This window comes from Hypanus sabinus, chromosome 6, assembly GCF_030144855.1.
Source record: "Hypanus sabinus isolate sHypSab1 chromosome 6, sHypSab1.hap1, whole genome shotgun sequence".
Classification (NCBI taxonomy): domain Eukaryota; kingdom Metazoa; phylum Chordata; class Chondrichthyes; order Myliobatiformes; family Dasyatidae; genus Hypanus; species Hypanus sabinus.
This window is the reverse complement of record NC_082711.1, coordinates 137,809,289-137,833,634: the sequence shown is the minus strand read 5'-3', so window position 1 is coordinate 137,833,634 and position 24,346 is coordinate 137,809,289. Positions and strand designations below refer to the sequence as shown.

The 24,346-nt window shown below is 41.6% G+C and overlaps 1 protein-coding gene across 5 annotated transcripts in view; it reads right to left on the bottom strand.

The window, feature by feature from the left end:
• Positions 1-24,346, bottom strand: part of LOC132395881 (lysine-specific demethylase 2B-like) — a 208,606-nt gene that overhangs the window by 15,742 nt on the left and 168,518 nt on the right. For all 5 annotated transcript variants that reach the window (XR_009512775.1, XM_059973001.1, XM_059973002.1 and 2 more), the window contains one exon: positions 8,219-8,382. Coding sequence is in view for 4 of the 5 variants with exons in the window: in XM_059973001.1 (XP_059828984.1) it covers positions 8,219-8,382 (164 nt within the window). In the remaining variant the exon portion in view is untranslated. The remainder of the gene's footprint in view (positions 1-8,218; positions 8,383-24,346) is intronic.

Below are 24,346 nucleotides of genomic sequence, written 5' to 3'. Positions count from 1 at the left end.
TAAAAGCAGACAGAAATCATTTTCATTTACTGGCAAAAATTCTGAAGCACACTATATCTAAATGGATATTTACCTTAAAAGTCAATTAAATTTTATTTTTGATAACAATTTAGTATCTTTCATTATAGTGATGATACAAAATTGAGTAGTGTCCATATCCACTAAAGTAAGGGATTGAACAGTAAAATAAAGTTTCATGATGTAACTGAACAGATGGTAACACTTATGATACAGTTGATATTTGACAACACTGTTGCTATTTTGTACTGTCAGCAAAAATGAAAACTGGGAGGTTGTGTTTAGCGTTGCTGCAGCACTTTTGAACAAGGAGATAAAATGTAATATATCCAATTTGCTGATGATACAAAGCTTTGCGACAGTGTGGGCTGCAAGATTGCAAAGAAACTTTAGTTGGGGGTTGGATAGCGGGATATAGTAAGAATAAGTGAAAAGCAAGGATGTGACAGATGGAATATATTGTGGAAAATGTGAAGTCAACTGGTTCTGTAATTTTTCTCCCCCAGTGGTCACATATTTAAGGATATGTGCTTGTTATTACAGGAACCGAGATGTTCTTGTACACGGATTACCAAAAGTTAATATGCAGGTTCAGCAAACAATTGGTGAAACATTTTGGAACATTACACATAGGTTTAGACTATGCAAGGAAGGATTTATAGTATTTTGCAAAAGTCTAGGGTGCTTAAGACTTTTGCACAGTACTGTATTTGTCAGCGTGCAGCAGAATGCAGGTTTGTAAATCTGGTGGGAGCAATGATGTTGGGAATGGCAAGGGTGGAACACCACAGGAGGGATGTGGGACAGGTGGCAGAGGAGTGCTGGTGGATGGGGGTGGGGAAGGTTGCCACAGGAGCAGACACACTCAACCCTGAGACACCAGGCAAGATCATTTGATTACGAACAATTGGTTTCTTATTCTTCCCCTCTCCCACCCCCTTTTCCTAACCATGATTCCCCTCTCCCTGCCCCCTTCCCACTCTTAGTCCAAAATAGAGGCTCATATCAGAATCAGATTTATCATCACATCATGAAATTTGTTTTCTTTGCAGCAGTAGTACAGTGCAATACATAAAATTACTACAGTACTGTACAGAAGTATTAGGAACCCTGGCTACTATAACTGTGTGTCGAAGACTTTTGCAGATTGCTGCAAAGGGTTAGAAGATTAATTTTTGGAATAGAGAGTTTGACATACAAGGAAGATTAGGCAGGCCACATCTGTCCCCAACAAAGTTTATAAGAATGAGTGGTGATCTTATTGAACATTACAAAATACTCAAGGAGCTTCAAAGTAGATGTGGATTTAATGGTTCTCATTATCTTTAAAATAAGGAATTGGCCTTTCTGTACAGAAATAGATCATTATTTTGTAACTAAGTAACTCAACAGACATGACGTTCGTGTGGAAGAGTGGCATCAGCATAAAAAAATTAGCTGTGTTATTACTGAATGGTGCAGCAAGCATCTAGCTCTCTTTCCTTAATATAATTTCTGCATTCTCAAATCCTATATTTGCAGGAAAACAAAATGAATTCAATAATCAAGGAATAAACTGTTAAACACTACTACCTCAACTGTGATCGAGTATTGTACTCGAGAGTTTAGTGTGCTTTCTTCAGTACCTTAGTTTCAGATTTAGAATACATGAAACACGATTAATTACAATTGGGAAGTCAAAGCTAACAGGAGTATTGACATCCAATATCCTGCATACTGGGCAGCACAGGTTCATAACCTGATACTAACCAACCTGTGCATGTGTGAAATCTGTGGGTGTTTTCAACCATAGCAGGCAAAACAGTCCATTTGAATGAACTTGTCTCTACTGTAACACACTACTTGAAAAAGTACTGCAAGGTACGTACATCACACAGCAACTGGCAACACTGATCATTTGCAACTACAAATATTAATTAGATCATTACAAGAGGTAAGTTTGAAGGAAATACAGCACAAGTTGTCACAGAGCATTACATGCATTGGGAAGAGTCATAGAGCAATACAACACTGATACATCTTTTAGCCCAGCCACGGTACCATCCAGCTAGCCCCAAATTCTCAAGTTCAGCCTAAATTCCTCTGAGCCCTGCCCTTCCATGTACCTATCCCAACACTACTTAAATTATATAATTGTATTTGTCTCAACAGCTTCTTCTAGCAGCTCATTCCAAACACTCACCACCTTCCATGTGGAAAAAGTTGCTACTCAGACCCTTTCTAAAATTTTCTTCTCACCTTAAGTCAGTGCCCCCTAGTTTTGGATTCCCAACCTAGGGAAAAGTCTGTTACCATCCATCTCATTTAACTGCTCATAATTTTAAACTGCTCATAATTTTCTATAAGTTCACTCCTCACTCTCCTACATTCTAAGGAATAAAGACCTAGACTGGACAACATCTTCCAATAACTCAGGCCCTTTAGTTCTGGCAACATCCTTGTAAATCTTTTCTGCACTCTTTCCAGTTTAACTACGTATGTTCTATAACAGTGCAACCAAACCTGTACGCAGTTCTGCAAGTGCAGTCTCACCAATCTTATACAACTGCCACACAATGTCCAACTCCTATACTCAATGTCCTGACTGAAAACCAGCTTTCTAAACATCTTTTTAACCAACCTTCAATCTGTGACACCACTTTCAACAAACTATTTATTTGCATTCCCAAATTTCTCCACTCAATTATACTTATTAATGGCCCACCATTCATAGCACAAGTCCTCCTCTGGTTTGACTTTCCAAAATGCATCACCTGACACTTATCTGTATTGAAATCCATTTCCACTTCTTGGCCATCTCCCTAACTGATCAAGACCCCCTGGTGTTCTACCATCAACAGTACCTCCGAATTTAATGCCACCATCTGCACTGGATTAAAATCCAACAATTCTCAAGGATAAAAGAGAATAAGGAACCATTAACGAAAGAACACAATTTTCTAATACCAAACATCATACTTAACAGCTTAAACTTGTACTCAAAATATTTCAAATGGATATGCCTAACAGTTAGGAGGAACTCAGCAGGTTAGGCAGCATCTACAGAAATGAACAGACAGCTGATGTCAGGTTGAGGTTCTTCATTAGGACTCAGTTATTCACTAATAATTAAAACTGGGCTTGCTGTGCTCAAATATTTACTGTCGTCCCATGTGACATCTGTTTATAATCGCACTTGATTTTTGGAGGTATACAAAAAAAGTCATAAACATTTTAAACAGAAGAGGTACAGCAGAAATCCAGAGCAACACATGCAAAATGCTGAAGGAACTCAGCAAGTCAGACAGCATCTATGGAGGGGCCCTGATGAAGGTTTTCGGCCCAAAACAATGACCGTTTATTCCCCTCCATGGATGCTACCTGACTTGCTGAGTTCCTCCAGCATTTTACACACTTCCTTTAAAAAGGAGGTGAAGACAGAAAACCTGGTCACACTGAGACTCCAGCCCTAAACTGTACAATTTGCCCAGCTGGGATTTGGTCCCTTCAGAAGAATCTGTTCGCACTTACTGGAAATTAAGAGAGCAGCTGGCATCCTGTATCAGGAAAGGGTTCGCCTCAGGAGATGACTTCAATGTTAAAGGTGAACGTAAGTCTTGTGCATTCCCACTCTGATCCATGCAGGCCACCATTAGTCGCTGGCCTCCATTCCAAGAAACAACTTTCAACTACCACTGTTCTTCCTACCTCTGAACCAATTTTGAATCTTCCTGACTGGCTCTCCCTGGATTCCCCAGCACCTAACCTTCAGACCAGCCTGTCATGCAGGACCTTGTTGAAGGCCTTGCTAAAATCCAAATAGACAAAATCCACAGGCCTACCCTCATTTACCTCTTTCGTTACCTTAAAAAAAAAGCTCAACTTCCCACACACAAAGTTTTGACGAATCCACCTAATCACACTCTGTCAATCAAAATGCTGGTAAATCCTGTCCCTCAGAATTCTCACCAGTAACTTTCCCATTACTGATGTCAGGCTGACTGCTCCTTAGTTCCATGGCTTGTCCTCGCTATTCTTTTTAAACAATGGAACATCATCAGCTGCCTTCCATAAGGAGAAAACTTCACCTATTTCCACAAGGGCCTCAGCCATTTCATCACTAGCCTTCCACAAGAGGACACACTTGGTCAAGCCCTGGGAATTTATCCATCTTGATGCTCCGTAAGGCTGAAAACACCTCTTCCCTGGTAATACAAATGTCCTCCTAAATATCTCTGCTTGTTTTCCTTATCTCTTGAGTAATTATGATTTTCTTCTCAGTCAACAAATCCCACCTTTGCAACCTTGGCAATCTCTAAAGAGACCTACTCTCTCTTTAGCCACCATACTAATATAGCTATAGAACTTGTTGTGAATTTCCTTAACCTTACCTTCCAGATCCATCTCATACCCTCTCGTTGCTCGAGTTCCCTCTTACCAGTATTCTTAATCCATCCATAGTCAAAGGATCTGCGCAACCTAAACCCAATGTATGTTTCCTTTTTCTTGACCTGAGCTTCAATATTTCTCAATAGCCAGGGTTCCCCAAATTTGCCAGGTTTACCCTTCATCTCAACAGGAATATCCTGTTCTTAGACAATTGATATTGCACTCTTAAAAGCCTTCCACTTGCTTTTCATTTTCCCCCCTTTAAACAAGCTCACCCAATCAACCTCTGCTAGATACTACCTAATTCCCCCCAAAATTAGTTCTCCTTCATTTTAAGACCCTTACCTCTGATCCTGACTTAGCCTTTTCCATCACTATCTAAAAACTAATAGAGTTATGTTTATTAGATGCAAAAGTACTCCCTGATTACCACTTTTGTTACTTGCCCTTTCTTGTTTCCTAATAGGAGGTTCAGTATTGCACAGTCCCAAGTCGGGTCCTCTATATATTGAGGCAGTTTAATGGAAAGTGCTTTTACCAATTTTTGAGATTAAAATGGGCTAAACTATAAATTATTCTATCTCCTTTATTTTTGAATGCATCCATCTGTGGATGTTGTGCCCATGGGTCTCAGGTAGATATAAACACATGCAATTAACTACTTTTAACAAGATATCAAACTGCTGGCCCTACTGTCGTACTGTACATTCCAAATTTTATCACAGTATTTTGTGCTACTTTGGCTTTACACTTAAGTTTTCCAACTGAAATCATTCTCATTTCTGTTCAAGCTTTTTGCAATGTAACGAATTGCAGGCAGAAGCAATCGCTGACCACTTTAAATTAGTTTTCTCAAACATCATAAGGATTAATTTATTCTCCAAGCTACTTTGCCACTTTCCCCAAAGGACTGCAAAGTTACTGTATTATTACCAAAAAATATAAACATCCAGTCAGCTTCAAAATTTCAGCTGCATTTAACAGAAGGCATTCTTAATATAATCAAGTACTCAGAATACATAGAGAAAGTGGTTCCATAATACAAGTATATTAGGAAGTGATTTGAAGATGCATTTAAGCCTGAAATGACAGGCACCCTCAGTTCACCTTCATCTCCTGCTGCCTCCTTTTCTTTTACTGTTTTGTAGACAAAAATGCACGGTTCAAATTTTTGTCAGTAGGACAAGAATGAAAAGTACAGAGAATTAATTAGCTGTTCTTTCAGAATAAAATATTTCTAGGACAATTGTGCTCAAAGCTTTTGTTTCCTAATTCACTTTAATTTGTATTATTCAGATTAAGTAATGATTGTTGTTTTCAAATGCAAGTCAAACTGAGGTAAACAAACACATCTAAATGTGTATTCATTAAGTCTTTGCCCAATGGACACAAGCCAATACTTTGGGTTATTTCTAATTTGTCTTGCAGTAACTATATTATTTGGACATTTATAAGTATTTACTCAAAAGAAAAGTGAACATAACTCAGCCAAGCTACCATTTCCCAAGGATATGAAGCACCGCAGAGCTTCAACTTTTCACTGTGTTACATTTGGTGTGCAGAATCACAGAGACACATTGTACAGTCGGCCCTCCTTATCTGCGGGGGATTGGTTCCAGGACTCCCCACGGATACTAAAATTCGTGGATGCTCAAGTCCCTTATTTAACCTGTCTCAATGCTGTGGACCTTAGGACCCAGCGGAACCCCAGACCTTATTTAACATGTCTCAATGCAGTGGTCTTTAGGACCCGGCGTAGCTCTGAATCTGCAGTGTTTCTGTTCACGAAAATAATCATGATCACGATCGAAAATAAAATGGAAGTAATAAAGCGATTGGAAAGTGGTGAAACACCATCGGTCATTGGAAAAGCGTTAGGCTACAGTCGGTCAACGATCGGAATAATTTTAATGGAGCATGTGAAAGACCCTGCCCCGATGAAAGCTACAATTATTACTAAGCACGCAGTGGTTTGATTATTGAAATACATACGTTTCTTAAGTGTTTTATATGCATAGAAAGGTAAAATATGTACTATTTACTAAGAAAAACGATTGACTAACTGATGCTAAATAATACCGGATGCACCTGTTCCGACTTCAAATCCAACTTAAAGATGGACTCAGGAACGGAACTCCTTCATAACCCGGGAACTGCCTGTACTTTTAAATTATCTCTAGATTACTTAATACAATGTAGATGCTATATAAATAGTTGGTATTATGTATTGTTTAGGGAATAATTACAAAAATAGTCTGTACATGCTCAAATGACGAGTGCTGAAAGAGCACTTCTGGGTTTTCCTGATCCGTGGTTGGTTGAATCTTTACAACTCAAGCCCACCAATGCAGGCAACATTTTTTTTAACTGCATCCTCTCTAGCTTAATCACCTCTTTCTTGTATCATGGTGATCAGAATAGCTGGTGAAAGCCAAACATATTTTCCACCACCCTATCTACCTGTGTTGGTACTTTTAGGGAAAGCATCCCAAACGTCTGCTTTCAACAGCCCTCTCTTGGGCTCTGCTATTCACTATTTATGTCCTGCTCTAGTTTACCTTCTCACAATGTGTCACTCTTGAAATGTCAGAGTTAAATTCAATCTACTATTCCCTTTTGCCACTCACAATCCTGTTGATAAGACAATCAACTTCTCTACTGTCAATTTTGGTATCATCTGCAAAACATCCCAAATGAGATTTTCTCCTTCTTTCTAGAGAGTGAACCTATAATATCAGTAAGATGCCTTTGTCCAGTTATAATATTCTGCTAATAACTTCACGGTCAGATATGGAAAAAAGTGCAAATATTTGGGTTTGGAATAGCTGGACCCAGTCAAGTTTTATTTTTATACAGAAGCAGATGCTACTGAGTTGCCATTCACATACCAAAGATCAGTGCAAAACATTGTACATTAAACTGTAAGAATTGCTCATTCAGCTTTGCTATGTCTCTAAGCTTTATTGAACTAAAATATGCAACTTGCTGCCATGCCATTTCACAACTCTTTGCTTCCAATTAACTATACTTGATTCCAAACCAAATGAGCTTTTAAGAATAGGCCATAGGCAGAAGTCAAAATTTCTGACCCAAAATAACTACTACATAACTAAGGTGCCAAACTCTGCTGAATCAAAATCTTCTGACCCCACTCTAGTTATTAGATAACATAACGCAGACTGGCAATTTTAAGCAGCGTATTAAACTACCAAAGGTGCAGTCTTTCCCAGATGAGATATAAAACTGCAGAAATGTCTGACCTCCTCAGGTGGGCAGATCCTAAGGCAGAATAAAGTACAGGATCATTGTGGCTGATCTGGTAATATTCAACCACAACAAAGACCAAACACCTAGTCATTTACCTTAGGTGGTTATGAGACATTTGCGTTGAATAAATTGGTTGCTATGGCTCTTGGCATAAATTTTGAAATAAATTTTTAAAAAGCTTGTGAATGTGAAATGCCTTGGAACATTCTTAAACTTTGGAAGGCATTAAGTAAATTTAAATCTCCGAATTTATGGAACTCCATAATGAGGGTAGTACAAAGCATACCGTACAATATACAAAAGGGAAGCAGCACATTGCAAAGGAATCTGTCTATATACAGAATCCTCATAGTACAATTTTAAATCTAGTTCTGAATAAACAGAATGACCCTAAAATTCATACCAAACAAATTAGTATGTCATCAAATTATTCAACACTTCCAACATTTCAATATTGTATTTTAAATCTGACAGCACAAATCTCATACTCAACAATATATAAAAACACAAGACCCAGTGCACCCCTTCAAATTTACACAGATAAATGAAACAAATCCTTCCTTACTTTGCAACTTGTTTATGAGCCAACTGAGTTGTTTTTTCGAGACATTTGTCCAGCTAAGGTCCAGTATGATGGGCTGTCTCCTGATGATCCCACTCAGCATTGTTGGAGTGATAGATTTACAACGACTTAAGTTAATGGTGGTCCATAACCGCTTGTCACAACACCTGCAAACATTAAGAAATGAAGCTCATGAAACCAAGCAGTGGGTTAAAAGTTACCATATATATTATTTCTACAAAATGGCGATGTTCCAGTAGTCTCAACAAATACAAAAGAACAAATTAAAAGGATGCCAGTTCTACAACAGCAGACTTTCCAATAAATATTTGTTGCAGTGGTCAGGGGTTGCATTAAAGCTCAAAAGCTAAAATTGCCTGTGGTTTGTAGTTAAAATGAAATAATCTACAATTGTTTAAATGCACACAGTTCAAAGATATATAACATAAACTCCTGCATTTTAGGATTAGGAAGGTCCATGAAGCTTTGCTGTTATACAATTAGTACATAATATTACATTTTAAAAAACATATAACATGTCTTTTGTTATAATGCATGATGACTTTTAGAAAACATGATATTACTATGCATTTTAGACTGAAACATTCATGGGAGCTCAATATTCAGATTGTACTGTGCAAAGCAAACAGACATCCATCTGCATTTAAAAATAATCTCAAGGTGATGCAGAATTAACTACAGAAATTCTTCAGCCTACCTCCAGTTTAATAACATACAAAAGCCAAACCATGAGATTAAAATCCAAATTCTTAATTCTACAGAAAGATTTATAAAATCATGTGATCTAGTATACAGTTTCAGGTTTTGGTTCACTTAGGTGTGCGAATAAGAAAAAAAAGCAAAAAAAAGTCAGATTTTTTTGCATTTATCAACTGCTCATTCACAAATTTTGCTGAGGAATCAACTAGTTGTTTGGCTGTATCATCAGATCTCTGTTCCACTTCTGCTGGTGGTTTACCTCTGCTGACCAGACTCACAATGGTGCTACAGAATTGTATTTTTAGTACTTAGCAACTAAAAAGGGAACTGAAACTACTTCTGGGCATTCTTATAAAAGTCATTTTAATTTCTGGTCAATAAATAAAGTATCTTCTACATTTAAGGAGCAATATCATACAAATGTGTTTGATATTTATATTAGTTTCTCTGGCACTTCAAAATTGGAATCCAATCCACTGTTCACCAGCAAGTGGCAGCAGTTGTATACCAGTGATTTATGTAAGCGGCTGACCAATTATGCTGCAGATTGAATATCGACAACATGCACTCAGCCATTTAATTCCATTCCACTCATGTAAATGACAATTGCTAATAAGATTTACAACTAGCATTTTAAAAATGAGACATTGCAAAAACTAATATCAATGTTTGAATTAATTTTAAATGTATATAATTGGTAATACTTTATTTCTTTGAAAAAAATCTGATACATCTTGGTTTATTTTACATCATTATGAGCAATGAGCTGCATTAACATTAAATTAACTAGGTCACTGGATTCTCCCCACAGTTTACTTCTCAATTTCTTTTGGATAAATGAAATTCATACTGACAAACACATAACAGTCAAATGGTAAATATTAAATACAATGTGCAATTAATACTATAGATAAGGCAGAAAAAATGTTGAGACAACTTGGATAGTTGATGGGCAAAGAGTGACTCTGCCCCATCTCAATTTCTTAGTTACCTTTAGACTCAACTATTTCAATATTTTTTTAAAATTAATTTTTTAATGTGTTTCTACAAAACAACTACAAAACAAAACCCATCAACAAAATGAAGATTAAAATATTTCAATGTTTTGGAATTGGAATTAGAGCTAAAGCTGGAATTGGTTAATTATTCGTATTAACTAGTTTATTTACTAGGCCAGAAATGTTTCAGGTTTTATCCTTACTTTAAAATCCCTATGTGAACTTAGTATTGGAGTGTACTTAATCTGGGCAGTTACCTGGCCTGCAATCCTACTATCCAGGCCATGCATGCAACTAAAACTCCTGTTGCTCATTGGTATCTATACTAAAAAGCAGGGTATCTCAAACTTCCTTGGGTAGGGTGTCACATTGCAAGATTTTCTTCTGAGTTTGACATAAAAGGAGCAGCCTTCCTCAAGCACATGGATCAACTAGACCAGATAAATATCTATGGGGTTGGCAGAGCAGATTTGACAGACTAAATGGTGTATTTCTGCTCCTATATCTTATGGTCTTATGGCATCTCAAAGATCTTCCAAAGCAATGTTCAATAAGTCAGTATTACAATGTTCAATAAGTCACATCTTACTGAGAGGCTAATAAAAGTGATCCCATTTACTCAAGGTGCCTTGATGAATTGGGCAGATTCAGTGCTGCCTTCCTGAATGAGCTGCTTTGAGTTGTGGAAATGGTAAAGCAAGGAAAACCCTCAAAAGCTCCTTGTATGTGGCAGTGTAGGAATGAAAATTCATTGCTAGATCGCAAGTAAACAGACAGATCATGAGCAGGTGTTGAGTGAACTTATCCATCAATCACTTATTACTGATTCTAATTCTTTGCCTGTTCAGTGCGAGATGTTACTGTTAAGGCCCTTTTTCACACCATTTCAGCTGGTGTGAAGTGGTTATTGATGTTGTTTGCTTTATATCTTTCTCAATGCAGTTTTCTTTTCTGCAGCTTGTTTGGGGTTTTGGCATTTTGCAAATAGCTGTTTAGCTTCTGCAATGTAGCATTTAATAAGCTTCCTGGGAATAATTGCTCAGCTTCCTAACTGTCAAACATGCTTTCTGGTTTTTATGAAATGTCTCTTGAGTTTCCTATCAGCTCGTCAGATACCAGTGGGCATAGCTTTAAAGAGGGAGGTGGAAGTTTAAAAGGAGATGTGCAAGGCAATTCTGTTTTTTAAAAAATACACAAGGATTGGTAGCTGCCAGTAGAGGCAGAGGAAGCAGATATGATAGCAACATTTAAAAGGCAATTAGACAGGCATATGAATCAGCAGGGAATGTAGGGATGCAGGCCACCTGCAGAAATATGCAATTTTTTAAAGCTGGCATCATTGTAGGTTGAAGATTTTGTTCCTGTGGTGTACAGTTGTGCAGCTCCTCTGTACAGTTACAAAGATTTTTTCCTTATCACAATGGTTTCCTCTGCAAAAGGAATGCTGTTGTACATTTGTCTGTAGTTGTTGTATTGGTGGTTAGGCCCAGTGCGAGTATCAGCATTGAATCTGCTTGACAACTATGTGGAATTAGTTTCCTGGCAGTGTATTTCACTTCATTTACAAATTACTCTGATTTCTATGTGAGGTTTGTTATCTACTGATACTGTGTTAATAGAAATAGTACGTCAGCCTTTTCCACACGAAATAGAAAGCTAAACATCAATTAATTTGGCATCCATTTCACTGCCAGATTAAACTCAATTTATCTCTCAGCACTCTTACAACTACCACGCTGAGAAAAATGGAAAGTGAAGTAAATGCCCAAAATATTGTTCAGAACTTTCAAGTTCAAAATGCAGGGTGCTTCTGCCCATGATCAGATCCAGCACACTAACCTGTGTTGTGTGCCCTTGCCCACTGTGGGACTGCTGTGCCCACACAAAAAGTAAAGCAATCTAGTGCACAAGAACAACTGCAGAGTAACAACAGGCTGCCTCACTGATGAACAATATCATATTGTGCATCCTATCTGCCGGAGGAACTAAGCCGGTCAAGCAACTTCTGTGGCAAGAGGAATTGTTGAGTAATGCAGGGTTTCAACTCCAAACTTCAACAGTTTCAAATATCCTGGTGTGGTCTCCAGAATGGGGTGGAGTAGTTGCAACTTGCACACCTTGTCACTGGACTCAGCATGAACATGAGGGTGACTAAACAGCTTATTAATAATGCAGAAGAGAAGTGGACTACCTGGAAGGCCCTACACACCTCCATACAGAAATCAACCATCCCTCAAACTGAACTGGTGAAAAGGAGATGGGCAAGTGCCTTCCTGTCAGCTTGAACCAGTCTGGCCATTCTCCTCTGACCCCACTCATAAGCAAGGTGTTTTTGCCCACAGAATTGTCGCTCACTGGACTTTTGTTTTGCTTTTCCACACCATTCTCTGTAAACTCGTGTGTGTGAAAATTCTAGTTGTGCAGTTTGAGATATTCAAACCGCCCCATCTGGCACCAGCAATCATTCCACAGTCAAAGTCATTCAGGTCACATTTCTTCCCCATTCTGAGGTTTGCTCTGAACAACAAATGAACCTCTTGACCATGCCTGCTTGCTTTTATGCTCTGAGTTGCTGCCACATGATTGGCTGAATAGATATTTGCATTAACAAGCAGGTGTATGGGTGTACCTAATAAAGTGGTCATTGTGTCATATATAACTTCATCCTTTCCATGTTATGTGCCCCTGATCTTCTGTACATTTCTACTTTTAATTCCACCGATCATTGGCAGCAGCATTCTCATGTTTCTGGTTCTACATTTCCCCTAAAGCTCTTCTTGCTTATGCCGCTTAAAAGTTTTCTTATATGCAAGCCTAAACCATAAGTACGGTTGAGGGCTAATTGAAAGCCAATGCAATTCAGAGTGTTGTTGAAGGATACACTACTTTGAAGTAATAAATATCCAAAGTGTACTTTTTTTTTTGAAGAGTAGAGATTACTTGGTGTTCTGCGCATTACTGATGTCAACCAAAAATTGCCAAAACAGATCAACTGCCCATGGTTATTTTGTCTTACCATCTGTAATGTGGCTGTCATCTATCATACAGTAGTGCAAGTACTTTTTAAATTGTTTTGGCACAGTATTACAGAAGTTACAACTACTCTCTCTCAGCTCCATGAAGTTAGGTTTGATTCTGACTTTGGCTGCCAGTGTAGAGTTTCACATTCTATCTGTGATCTAGTGGATTTTTGTTTGCCAGGGACAGTTGGTTTTCCCTCCACAGAAGTGCTAGTAAATTGAATGGCCACTGTAAATTATCCTTTAATTAGTTGTAAAGAGCTGATGGATTCATGAAACAGCAAGTTGCAGGACCTCAGGGAAAGAAGAAAGTAAATTGTACTGATGGGATTTCACTGCTATATCGAATAAGAAAGCATCACCAGATGGGTTGCTTGGTCTCTATCTGAGTCATACTAAATACGTATATTAATAGCTTTGGCATGTCCTGTGGTGATGAAAGTAGCTCCATTAAATATATATTTTCTGCTCTTTGCAACAGAACTTAAAATTAATAAGTTTAACAGTCATTAAACAACCTCTGACACTGAAACAGAATTGTCTCTTCTGTTTTATACTCTTGATATAGAGAAAATGGATGCTTTTGAAAACATTTTGTAATGTAATCTGTTAAAATAACCCTGACTGCTTGCCCTGTTCACACAAGTCCTGATTGCTCTCTTAAGGGTAGTTTGCTAAAGGTAACAATGCAAGATGGTGAACCACAGTGACATTCTGCGTGCTATGTACAATACTTTCAAATGTACCTCTTTTGAATTGCAAACTGAAGGATGTAATTTCCTTTTAAATCGACTTAATGAACTACTGAATTCATGATCGTCTGTAGGACTCAGTGGACCAAGCAGGTACAGCACCTTTAAATAGATGGAAGTTCATCACCATGGCCAGAAGCAAGGCAGGGAGATTCCAAGTCAGACTAAAATTCAGAGGAATGATGACCCTCTATCCAACACCTTGTTAACAAATGTGAAGTAATTGGAGAACAAAATTGAGGACATGAAGGCAAGACTGCTGAATTGGAGGGAAATGAGAGATTATTGTGTTCTATGTCTGAGCAAGACATGGCTTTCAACAGTGATCAGATCAGAAGGCTTCACAGTTTACAGAATATATCAAACTGCTCATTCGGTGGATGTGTGCATTTCATGATAAAACTCTGGGTGGTGTTCCAGTATGGTGGTTTTGTCAAACCCATGTTCACTGACCTTGAACACCCAATGGTCAAATGCTGTCAGTTTTATTTACAGGTGGCCTCCGTTTTTTGAACGTTCACCTTACGACAGCTCGCTATTACAAAAGACCTACATTAGTATCTGTTTTCGCTAACCAGGGATGCTTTTATGAAAAAACCAGGGATGCTTTTATGAAAAAAAGATGCCTGTTTTATACGTGTGTTTACCCCGAGAAAGACTACCATGACCGTGAAGCCTTGGGCAGGTAGTTGTGTGTGCATGTGTGTACATGCGTAGGCATGTATGTGCTGATTTTTTTCTCCAAATCGCTTTCAACTCGCTATCTTCCCAATTTTGATAAGTGAAACTACACCATACACAAAATATTTCTACTTTATATAGACCATATACTTATCATATCATTCCTGCTTTGACTATATGCTTGTGTTATTTTAGGTTTTGTGTTATTTGGTATGATTTGGTAGGTTATTTTTTTTTGGGTCTGGGAACGCTCAAAAGTTTTTCCCATATAAATTAATGGTAATTGCTTCTTTGCTTTTTGACATTTCGGCTTACAAACAGTTTCATAGGAACGCTCTACCTTTGGATAGCGGGGGTAACCTATACTCAGGGAGTTCTCCTCCATAATCCTGACTGCAGTTTACATACCATGAACAGCCAACTATAATCAGACTGAGTGGTGCCATAACAATAGCATCTTACTCAGTATCAGCAAGACTGAGGAGCTGATTTTTAACTCCAGGAGGAGTAAACCAGAGATCCATAAGCTAGTCCTCATCAGTGGATCAGAGGTCAGAGGTGGAGAGGGTCAACAACTTTAAAATCTCCTTGGTGTTATTATTTCAGAGGATTTGCCCTGGGCACAGTATGCAAATGCAATTATGAAGAAAACATGGCAGCACTTCTACTTCCTTAAGAGTTTCCTCAGCATGACATCTAAAACTTTGACAAACCTTTACAGATGTTGTGGAGAGTATTGACTGGAAAATCCTACAAAAAGTAGAGGATAAGGCCAGTCTATTACAGGTAAAGCATCATCCATCATCAGGGACCCCCACCACCCAAGACATATTCTCTTCTCACTGCTGCCATCAGGAATCACACCAGCGGGTTCTGGAAGAGGTTTTAACCCTCAAACATCAGGATCTTGAACAAAACGGGATAACGGTGAAATTGAATTTATGAGCCAAGAGGTAATGTTACAGCTATATAGGACGCTGGTCAGACCCCACTTGGAGTACTGTGAGCAGTTCTGGTTGCCTCACTACAGGAAGGATGTGGAAGCTATAAAGGGTGCAGAGGAGATTTACAAGGATGTTGCCTGGACTGGGGCGCATGTCTTATGAGAACAGGCTGAGTAAACTTGGTCTTTTCTCCTTGATGTGACGGAGGATGAGAGGTGACCTGATAGAGGTGTATAAGATGATGAGAGGCATTGATCGTGTGGATAGTCAGAGGCTTTTTCCCCAGGGATGAAATGATTGCCACAAGAGGACACAATGATGATTTGATGTCATATTAAAGTGGGGGGGGGGTGAATGCTTATGCAAGCAATTATGGTATATTATATTTCTAATTAATTTAGATCACTTTGTTGAGATCTGTTTTCACTTTGACACAAGAGTCTTTTTCTGTTGATCAGTGACAAAAAACAAAGACAAATTAAATCCACCATGATTCAATGTTGTAGAACAATAAAACATGAAAACTTCTGGGGGTGGGAGTTGTGGTGAATACTTTTAATGGGTAGTGTATATGCAGATGACAAAAGTTGTATTATTTTCCACATTAAAAAATGGCAAACTGCATTTAAACCACACATTCCAGCTGAAAAATTGTCCAGTCATTCTTGATCAAAACTAGTTCCTCTGCTTAATGCCAGAATGAACTTGTGGATTCCTTTGATAACCACAAAAACATCACTAAAGAATAAGCCAGAGAGCATCCATAACTCTTTGGGGTGAAGAACTAAAATATTCACATCCGTCAGGGAGATGAAATTCCTCTCCATTTTACAGCCAGAGGCAATCTTTTACCTTGAATTCATCTCTGATGTTCCAGATTTTCCCACCAGGGTAATCATTTCACAAGTGTTACCCAGGCAAGCTCACTCATGCTTACTTCTCATTCTTCTAAATTCCTGTGATTTTTGGTGCAATCTACCAACTTTTCCTCATAAGACAACATATTTACGTCGGAAACAATCCTAGTGAATCTTCTCTATAATGCCAAGTACATATTTTTCCAAAAATAAGGAGACTGAACGTGTGCACTGTACTCCAGATGTATTACAGTTATAACAGCTTAACAGCATATTACCTTCTGGGTGCTTGGAAGCCTGCCACAGTTAACCCAAATTTCATGTGGCTTTAGTAGGAGAAAAGTATCATTTGAAATGACAATAGTACCAGCACTTGCTTGCCTCAAGTCCATATTCAAATTACATGACTGAGCAGAAGTGCTCTATTATGTCAACAAAACACTTGAGTTAAGATGCATATTGGAACTCTACTCTGAAAACCCGTGACACAAAAACTAATGAATTTGAAAATAAAATTTCTTAAACGAGCTATGGCTTTTCCCCCACTGACCCAGGACACGTCCTTCACAATTGGCCCATCTCATTTATTCAAATACTATTAAAGCCATTCAAAAAGGAAGTATCTGAAACCTGATTACTTATACATATTTTGATTTATTGTTTACCAGAGTACCGTTCTCAACAATGTATGCTTTCCTTAGAAAGATGAGCGATAAGCACAAAGTGGATACTGTATCAGCACTTTAACAACAAAACTTTATACAATTAAATAGGACAAAGTTTTGATCTATCACAGCAACCCAATGTTCAATATCTTTTATGCCAGTCAGAACAAAGATGTTTAGTTTACTTTATACACAAAATGACAAATTATACACAAGGTTCAACACTGGGAACTGTTTCAGTCCAAATTAAAAATTCTTCAAACTAATTGACAAACTTCTAAGAACATTTTAAGACATTCCACTGGCCGTGGCCAGAAAAATACGAACTACCATGTCTAGGCTATATTTATTAACTAAAATGAAAACAATCTTCAAATAAATCAAACCTTGGTTTTAAGAATATTATCATTCTCATATGTTTCTGCCTTCAAAAATATTGTTAAAATGCAAGCATCTCACAGTTGCCCAATGTAGACTGAAGTTATTAGATTGTAAAACAGAGTTATTATTTTACACAAGGAAATGGAATTAGAAGCAGCTCACAAGCATCAGAACTACAACTCAATTATTTAATGTTACAAAATTCCCTTCCTCCTTAATAACCACACCATGAATACACAAGTCCAAGGAGCAGGAAGGTTGGAGTTCCTGCGCTGAATCTAATAATTACCTTGAACAAATTAGACTTCAGATCCACTTACTGTACAACCACAGCTAGCTCTATACCATCTCCTCTCATAAAAGGGTTTCTTAGCTATTTCTAAATATAACATGAACAGACACTGCAGCTCAAAATAACCTTAGAATAACAGTTCAGGAATACCTGCTAAGACATCATAGCTTACTTCTCCAGCAGTAAAGCTGATGATGCACCACTGAAACCAGCAACAAGATTTTGTACTCCCTCCAGACCTTACAATGAAACAAAAACTACACCAGTGGAACACTGTGAGGGTAGTTAAAGCATATTCTGTAGTATAAAATATATGACAGAGCTTGCACATAAATTGTCTGCCATTGTTCATAACAAAATGAAAAATATGCAGGAGCAACTCACCAGCATATGATAACATTGGAGTCAAAATGGCCACAGACTCTTAAATGATATTTGAAATTGACTTGAAAAAGCAATGACAGAATTCTGAGTGGTAAACAATGAAAAACTGTAACAGAAATTATAGCTTGTAATCTTAAAAGACAATCCTAAGATACAGCAATGTATTACATACCATGGTCATCCATCTGTCATAAAGCAAAATATCATGTAATATAATGCACAAAATCACAGGAGATCTATCTAAAGAACCATAAGAGTAGGATAGTAGGAGACCATTTATTCACATCTAAGGTAATCAAAAATGAGAGCCATCAACCTTAATCCCAATTTTCACACTAGGCTGTTTAAATGAGACAATGCTTTCTGCCTTTACCATCTTGTCAGGCAGTGCATTCCCAACATTTTTTTTTACCCTTTCCTACCAATTATACTTTTAAAAATACATTTCCTTTAGATTCTCGACTCCTCAGTTAAGAGAAACAGGTGCTTCCAACTTATATTACCCAGGCCCCTCAATTTTGACACAGTTGTCCCATAGCCTCCTTCAGCTAAGTGAAACAACCCCAATTTATCCAACCTTATAATTTCCTGTTCTTGGTAACATCTTTGTTAACCTCTTGTACAATCACATATTTATTGGTAACATAGTGACTAGAACTGAGGTAATGCTTAATCTGTGGACCAACTCGCTGTGTATAACTTACAACTAAAACCTCCCTGCCGTTAAATTCTGTACTTCAGCTAATAATGGGAAGTGACCATTGTTGATCTGAACTGCTACTAAAGACCTATAGTTACTAATGCCCAAATCCATATATATACTAAATCATCAGTACAAGTAGATCTTGAGAGAGTCATGAAAATTTTTAATAATTTATTTTATTAAAAATACTGCAGAGCTCAGAATCAAGAATTGGGAATTTTAGTGTCACCTTTAGTTCTTGTTGATTACAGCATCTGTCAGCAAGTTGCAAGCTTTCAATTATTGCACAAGTAAATGCTGCAACGTCAGTCAAATCAATGAATATGAATGTACCAAATATATGTCAGTTATATAGTAATGGAGTGCCTCACAATACTAAGGTCTTGTCCTTATAGTTCAACAATACATCAAAAGATTAAGGACACTGTCCTTGCAATCAGCAGAATTCAGGTATATTTTTGATTGAAGTTTTCAAATTTTCAGATTTATGATGGGCATAAAAAGAACTGCAATGTTCTGCTTTTCTGTTGCTCTGGAGAAAAAAGGAGTATATTATTGTGTTGTAAAATTGTCAACTTAATTCCCTAATGGACTGATCTGTTCTCCTTCCACTTTCTGATCAGGTGCCACTTTAAGGCACAGTAAATAGATGTTGAGAATTGTCCTGAAAGAACTTCCATGTTGAAAATGTTTGTTTCAGCAACAATTTTAAATTTACTCTTATGGATTACATTTTCTACCCCCACAGAATGGAAATAATTCTGGCATTTTAAAAATGAGGTGATATTGACTTACTAGAACTGAAGAACATGCTGATGTATCTTGTTGAAGATTTTACCCATTTCCTTCAGTGAATTTTGCTTTGTAAATTTTACATGATTTCAAATTAGCTTTTCCATCTCAAATGAAAACTGCAATTTTGTGATAAGAAACTAGTTTTAGAACTACTTTAAGCTGTTCGGGCTGTTATGTGAGCATGCATAATATTCTATGACTTACCTGCAGATATACTGAATCTGCATAGCATGTATTTACACACTGCAACTCCACATCATTATCAAGAGGCTGCAGCATTCAATGCAGAACCACATTACAATATGAATCAATACCGCTAGAGCAAAAGGGAAACCAGGGAGAGAATGTCTTTTTAAGGATTTATGGGAGATGAGTGAGGTCTTAAAAGAACACTTCTGATCTGCATTTACCATGGAGAAGGTCACGGAAGCTAGGCAAATTATGGAAGAGAATTTTGTTGTCCTGAAATATGTCAATGTTCTGAAAAAGGACATGCTGGTGATCTTTAGCTACACCAAGCTGGATAAATCCATGTGGCCTAAGCATACCCTAGGATGCTGTGGGAAGAAATTGCTGGAGTCCTGGCAGAGGCTTTTGAACCTTTTTTAGCCACAGGTGAGATTACAGAAAACTGAAGGGTGGAGAATGTTGATCATTTAATTAAGGTGATTATTGCAAGGATAAGCCAGGGAACTGCAACCTACAGACTCTAACATCAGTATTGGGAATATTACTGGAGGAGAATCTTAGAGATCTATAGTACTGTGCAAAAGTCTTAGGCACACTAGTTTTTAAAAAAAAAATACAAACTGTCTTAGATGTTTATTTTGTCTTCTGCATTAATGCATCAGTAGAAAAGAGCAAATTTTAGATTTCTAGAACATTAAATGCTAGAGTTTTTTTGTTTTTCACTAAAGAAAGTAATGTAGCGGTGTGCTACAAGCAGCGCTAAAATTACGACACGGAGTCGGTAACTGCAGTCGAAGGAAAAACTTTATTCGAAACTTCAGCCTCACTTTTAAGCCTCTGTCAACCGGCCCCCCATGGCGAAGAGGCTCCAAAGCTCTGTGCTCGCAAACCCCCGTAGGCTATCTAATTGTGAGTCGGTTCGGATACGCTAGGAAATGAGGCGCTACATAACCCCCCCCCAGAACCGGCGATACACCCCCCAATGTCCACAGCCTGGGCCAGAACCTGCTTGGGAGGTCGGCCTCTGCGCCGAGGCGCCGGAAACTCGGCCGGTTGCGCCAGGTCCACATGGGCCGGCTTGAGGCGGTCCACCGTGAAAACCTCCTCCTTCCCCCCAACGTCCAGCACGAACGTGGACCCGTTGTTCCGGAGCACCGTAAACGGCCCCTCGTATGGCCGCTGCAGCGGTGGCCGATGCCCGCCCCTTCGTACAAACACAAACTCACAGTTCCGTAGGTCTTTGGGTACGCAGGTCGGGTGCCGCCCATGCTGTGAAGTGGGTATGGGGGCCAGGTTACCGAGCTTCTCGCGAAGTCTGCCCAGGACTGCAGCGGGTTCTTCCTCTTGCCCCCTTGGGGCTGGTAGGAACTCCCCGGGGACGGCCAGGGGCGCGCCGTATACCAACTCGGCCGACGAGGCGTGCAGGTCGTCCTTGGGCGCTGTGCGGATGCCGAGAAGGACCCAGGGAAGCTCGTCCGCCCAGTTGGCTCCTCGCAGGCGGGCCATGAGGGCCGACTTCAGGTGACGGTGGAAACGCTCCACTAGCCCGTTCGACTGTGGGTGGTAGGCAGTGGTGTGGTGCAGCTGAGTCCCCAAAAGGCTGGCCATAGCTGACCACAGGCTGGAGGTGAACTGGGCGCCTCTGTCGGAGGTGATGTGGGCTGGTACACCAAAGCGGGATATCCAGGTGGCGAGCAGGGCTCGGGCGCAAGATTCGGAGGTGGTGTCGGTGAGCGGGACCGCCTCTGGCCATCTTGTGAACCGGTCCACGATAGTCAGGAGGTAACGCGCTCCGCGCGACACTGGCAGGGGGCCCACGATATCCACATGAATGTGGTCGAAACGCCGGTGGGCGGGATGGAACTGCTGCGGTGGGGCTTTGGTGTGCCGCTGAACCTTGGCCGTCTGGCAGTGCATGCACGTTCTGGCCCATTCACTGACCTGTTTGCGGAGACCGTGCCAAACGAACCTGCTGGAAACCAGCCGGACAGTTGTCCGGATGGAGGGATGCGCCAAGTCATGAATGGAGTCGAAAACACGTCGCCGCCAGGCTGCGGGGACGACCGGACGGGGCCGGCCGGTGGCGACGTCACAGAGTAGGGTCCTCTCACCTGGGCCCACGGGGAAGTCCTGGAGCTGCAAACCAGAGACTGCAGTCCTGTAACTCGGAATCTCCTCATCTACCTGCTGTGCCTCTGCCAGTGCCTCAAAGTCTACCCCTTGGGAAAGGGCATGAACGGTAGGGCGAGAGAGCGCATCCGCCACGACATTGTCCTACCCGAGACGTGCCGGACATCCATTGTGTATTCAGAGATGTAGGACAGGTGGCGTTGCTGGCGGGATGACCAGGGGTCGGATGCTTTCGTAAACGCAAAGGTAAGCGGTTTGTGGTCCGTGAACGCGGTGAAGGGCCGGCCTTCTAGGAAGTACCTGAAATGCCGGATTGCCAGGTAGAGCGCCAACAGTTCCCGGTCAAAAGCACTGTACTTGAGCTCGGGTGGCCGCAGGTGTTTGCTGAAAAACGCCAGGGGTTGCCAGCGACCTGCGATGAGCTGCTCCAGCACCCCACCGACTGCCGTGTTTGATGCGTCCACTGTGAGGGCGGTAGGGATGTCCATTCTGGGATGTACTAGCATTGCGGCGTCAGCCAAAGCTTCCTTCGTTTGAACGAAAGCGGCGGCGGACTCCTCGTCCCAGGTAATGTTCTTGCTCGGACCCGACATCAGGGCGAACAGGGGGCGCATGATCCGGGCAGCTGAAGGGAGGAAGCGGCGGTAGAAATTGACCATACCTACGAATTCCTGAAGGCCTTTGATCGTGGTGGGTCGGGGGAAGTGGCGGACCGCATCTACCTTAGCGGGCAGAGGGGTTGCCCCGTCTTTAGTAATCCTGTGGCCCAGGAAGTCAATGGTATCAAGTCCGAACTGGCATTTGGCAGGGTTGATTGTAAGACCGTACTCACTCAGTCAGGCGCAGAGTTGACGGAGGTGGGACAGATGCTCCTGACGACTGCCGCTGGCTATGAGGATGTCATCCAAATAGATGAACGCGAAGTCCAGGTCCCGTCCCACCGCGTCCATTAACCGCTGGAACGTCTGTGCGGCATTCTTCAGGCCGAACGGCATGCGGAGGAACTCGAAGAGGCCAAACGGGGTGATGAGAGCCGTTTTGGGGACGTCGTCAGGATGCATCGGGATTTGATGGTACCCTCGGACAAGGTCGACCTTGGAGAAGATCCGGGCGCCGTGCAGGTTTGCCGCAAAGTCCTGAATGTGCGGCACAGGGTAGCGGTCCGGTGTGGTAGCCTCGTTCAGCCTGCGGTAGTCGCCGCACGGTCTCCAGCCCCCCGTCGCTTTGGGCACCATGTGCAGGGGGGAAGCCCAGGGGCTGTCGGACCGCCGGATGATCCCCAATTCCTCCATTCTCTGGAACTCCTCCTTCGCCAGTCGGAGCTTGTCCGGGGGAAGCCGCCGAGCACGGGCATGGAGGGGTGGTCCCTGTGTCGGGATGTGGTGCTGTACGCCGTGCCTGGGCATGGCTGCTGTGAACTGCGGTGCCAGAACCGATGGGAACTCCGCCAGGACCCTGGTGAAATCGTTGTCGGACAGCGTGATGGAGCCGAGGTGAGGGGCTGGCAACTGGGCCGCGCCCAGGGAGAACGTCTGAAAGGTCTCGGCGTGTACCAGTCTCTTCCTGGGCAGGTCAACCAGCAGGCTGTGAGCTCGCAAAAAATCCGCACCCAGAAGCGGTTGGGCTACGGCGGCCAGTGTGAAGTCCCACGTGAACTGGCTGGGGCCGAACTGTAGCTGCACCTGACGGGTGCCATAGGTCCTTACTGTGCTGCCATTCACGGCCCTCAGGGGGGGACCCGGTGCCCTGCTGCGGGTGTCGTAACTCGTCGGAGGTAAAACGCTGACCTCAGCCCCAGTATCGACCAAAAACCGGCGTCCCGACCTGCTATCCCACACATACAGGAGGCTATCCCGATGGCCAGCCGCCGTAGCCATCAGCGGCGGCTGGCCCTGGCGTTTCCCGGGAACTTGCAGGGCGGGCGGCAACGGCGGGCTTCTGCGCCCCACCGCTGGTGGTAGAAGCACCAGTGGTCATTGGGCTGGGGGTTAGCGGGCTCTGCGGCCGGGCCTGGACTGGTTTGCTGCCGGGAGCGTGGCTGGGAGATCTGTGCGATGGACGCCCCGCTCACCTTTTTGGCGTTCCACAGCAAGTCCGCCCGGGCTGCCACCTTCCGGGGGTCACTGAAATCCGCGTCGGACAGCAGCAGGCGTATGTCCTCGGGCAGCTGCTCCAGGAATGCCTGCTCAAACATGAGGCCTGTGTGTCCCTCGGCCAGAGACAACATCTCATTCATTAAAGCCGATGGAGGTCTGTCGCCCAAGCCATCCAGGTGCAGTAAACGGGCAGCCCGCTCGCGCCGTGAGAGTCCGAAAGTCCTGAGGAGCAGGGCTTTGAATTCCGTGTACTTGCCGTCTGCCGGGGGCGACTGTACGAACTCCGCGACCTGGGCAGCTGTGTCCTGGTCGAGGGAGCCCACCACGTAGTAGTAGCGGGTGTCTTCTGAGGTGATCCGGCGAACGTGGAATTGGGCTTCGGCTTGCTGGAACCATAGGTCCGGGCGCTGTGTCCAGAAACCCGGCAGTTTCAACGAAACCGCATGAACAGAGGCGGCGTCGGTCATTTCTGGTCCAAAAATCGTTTGGACCGTCGGGGTCAGCAATTGTAGCGGTGTGCTACA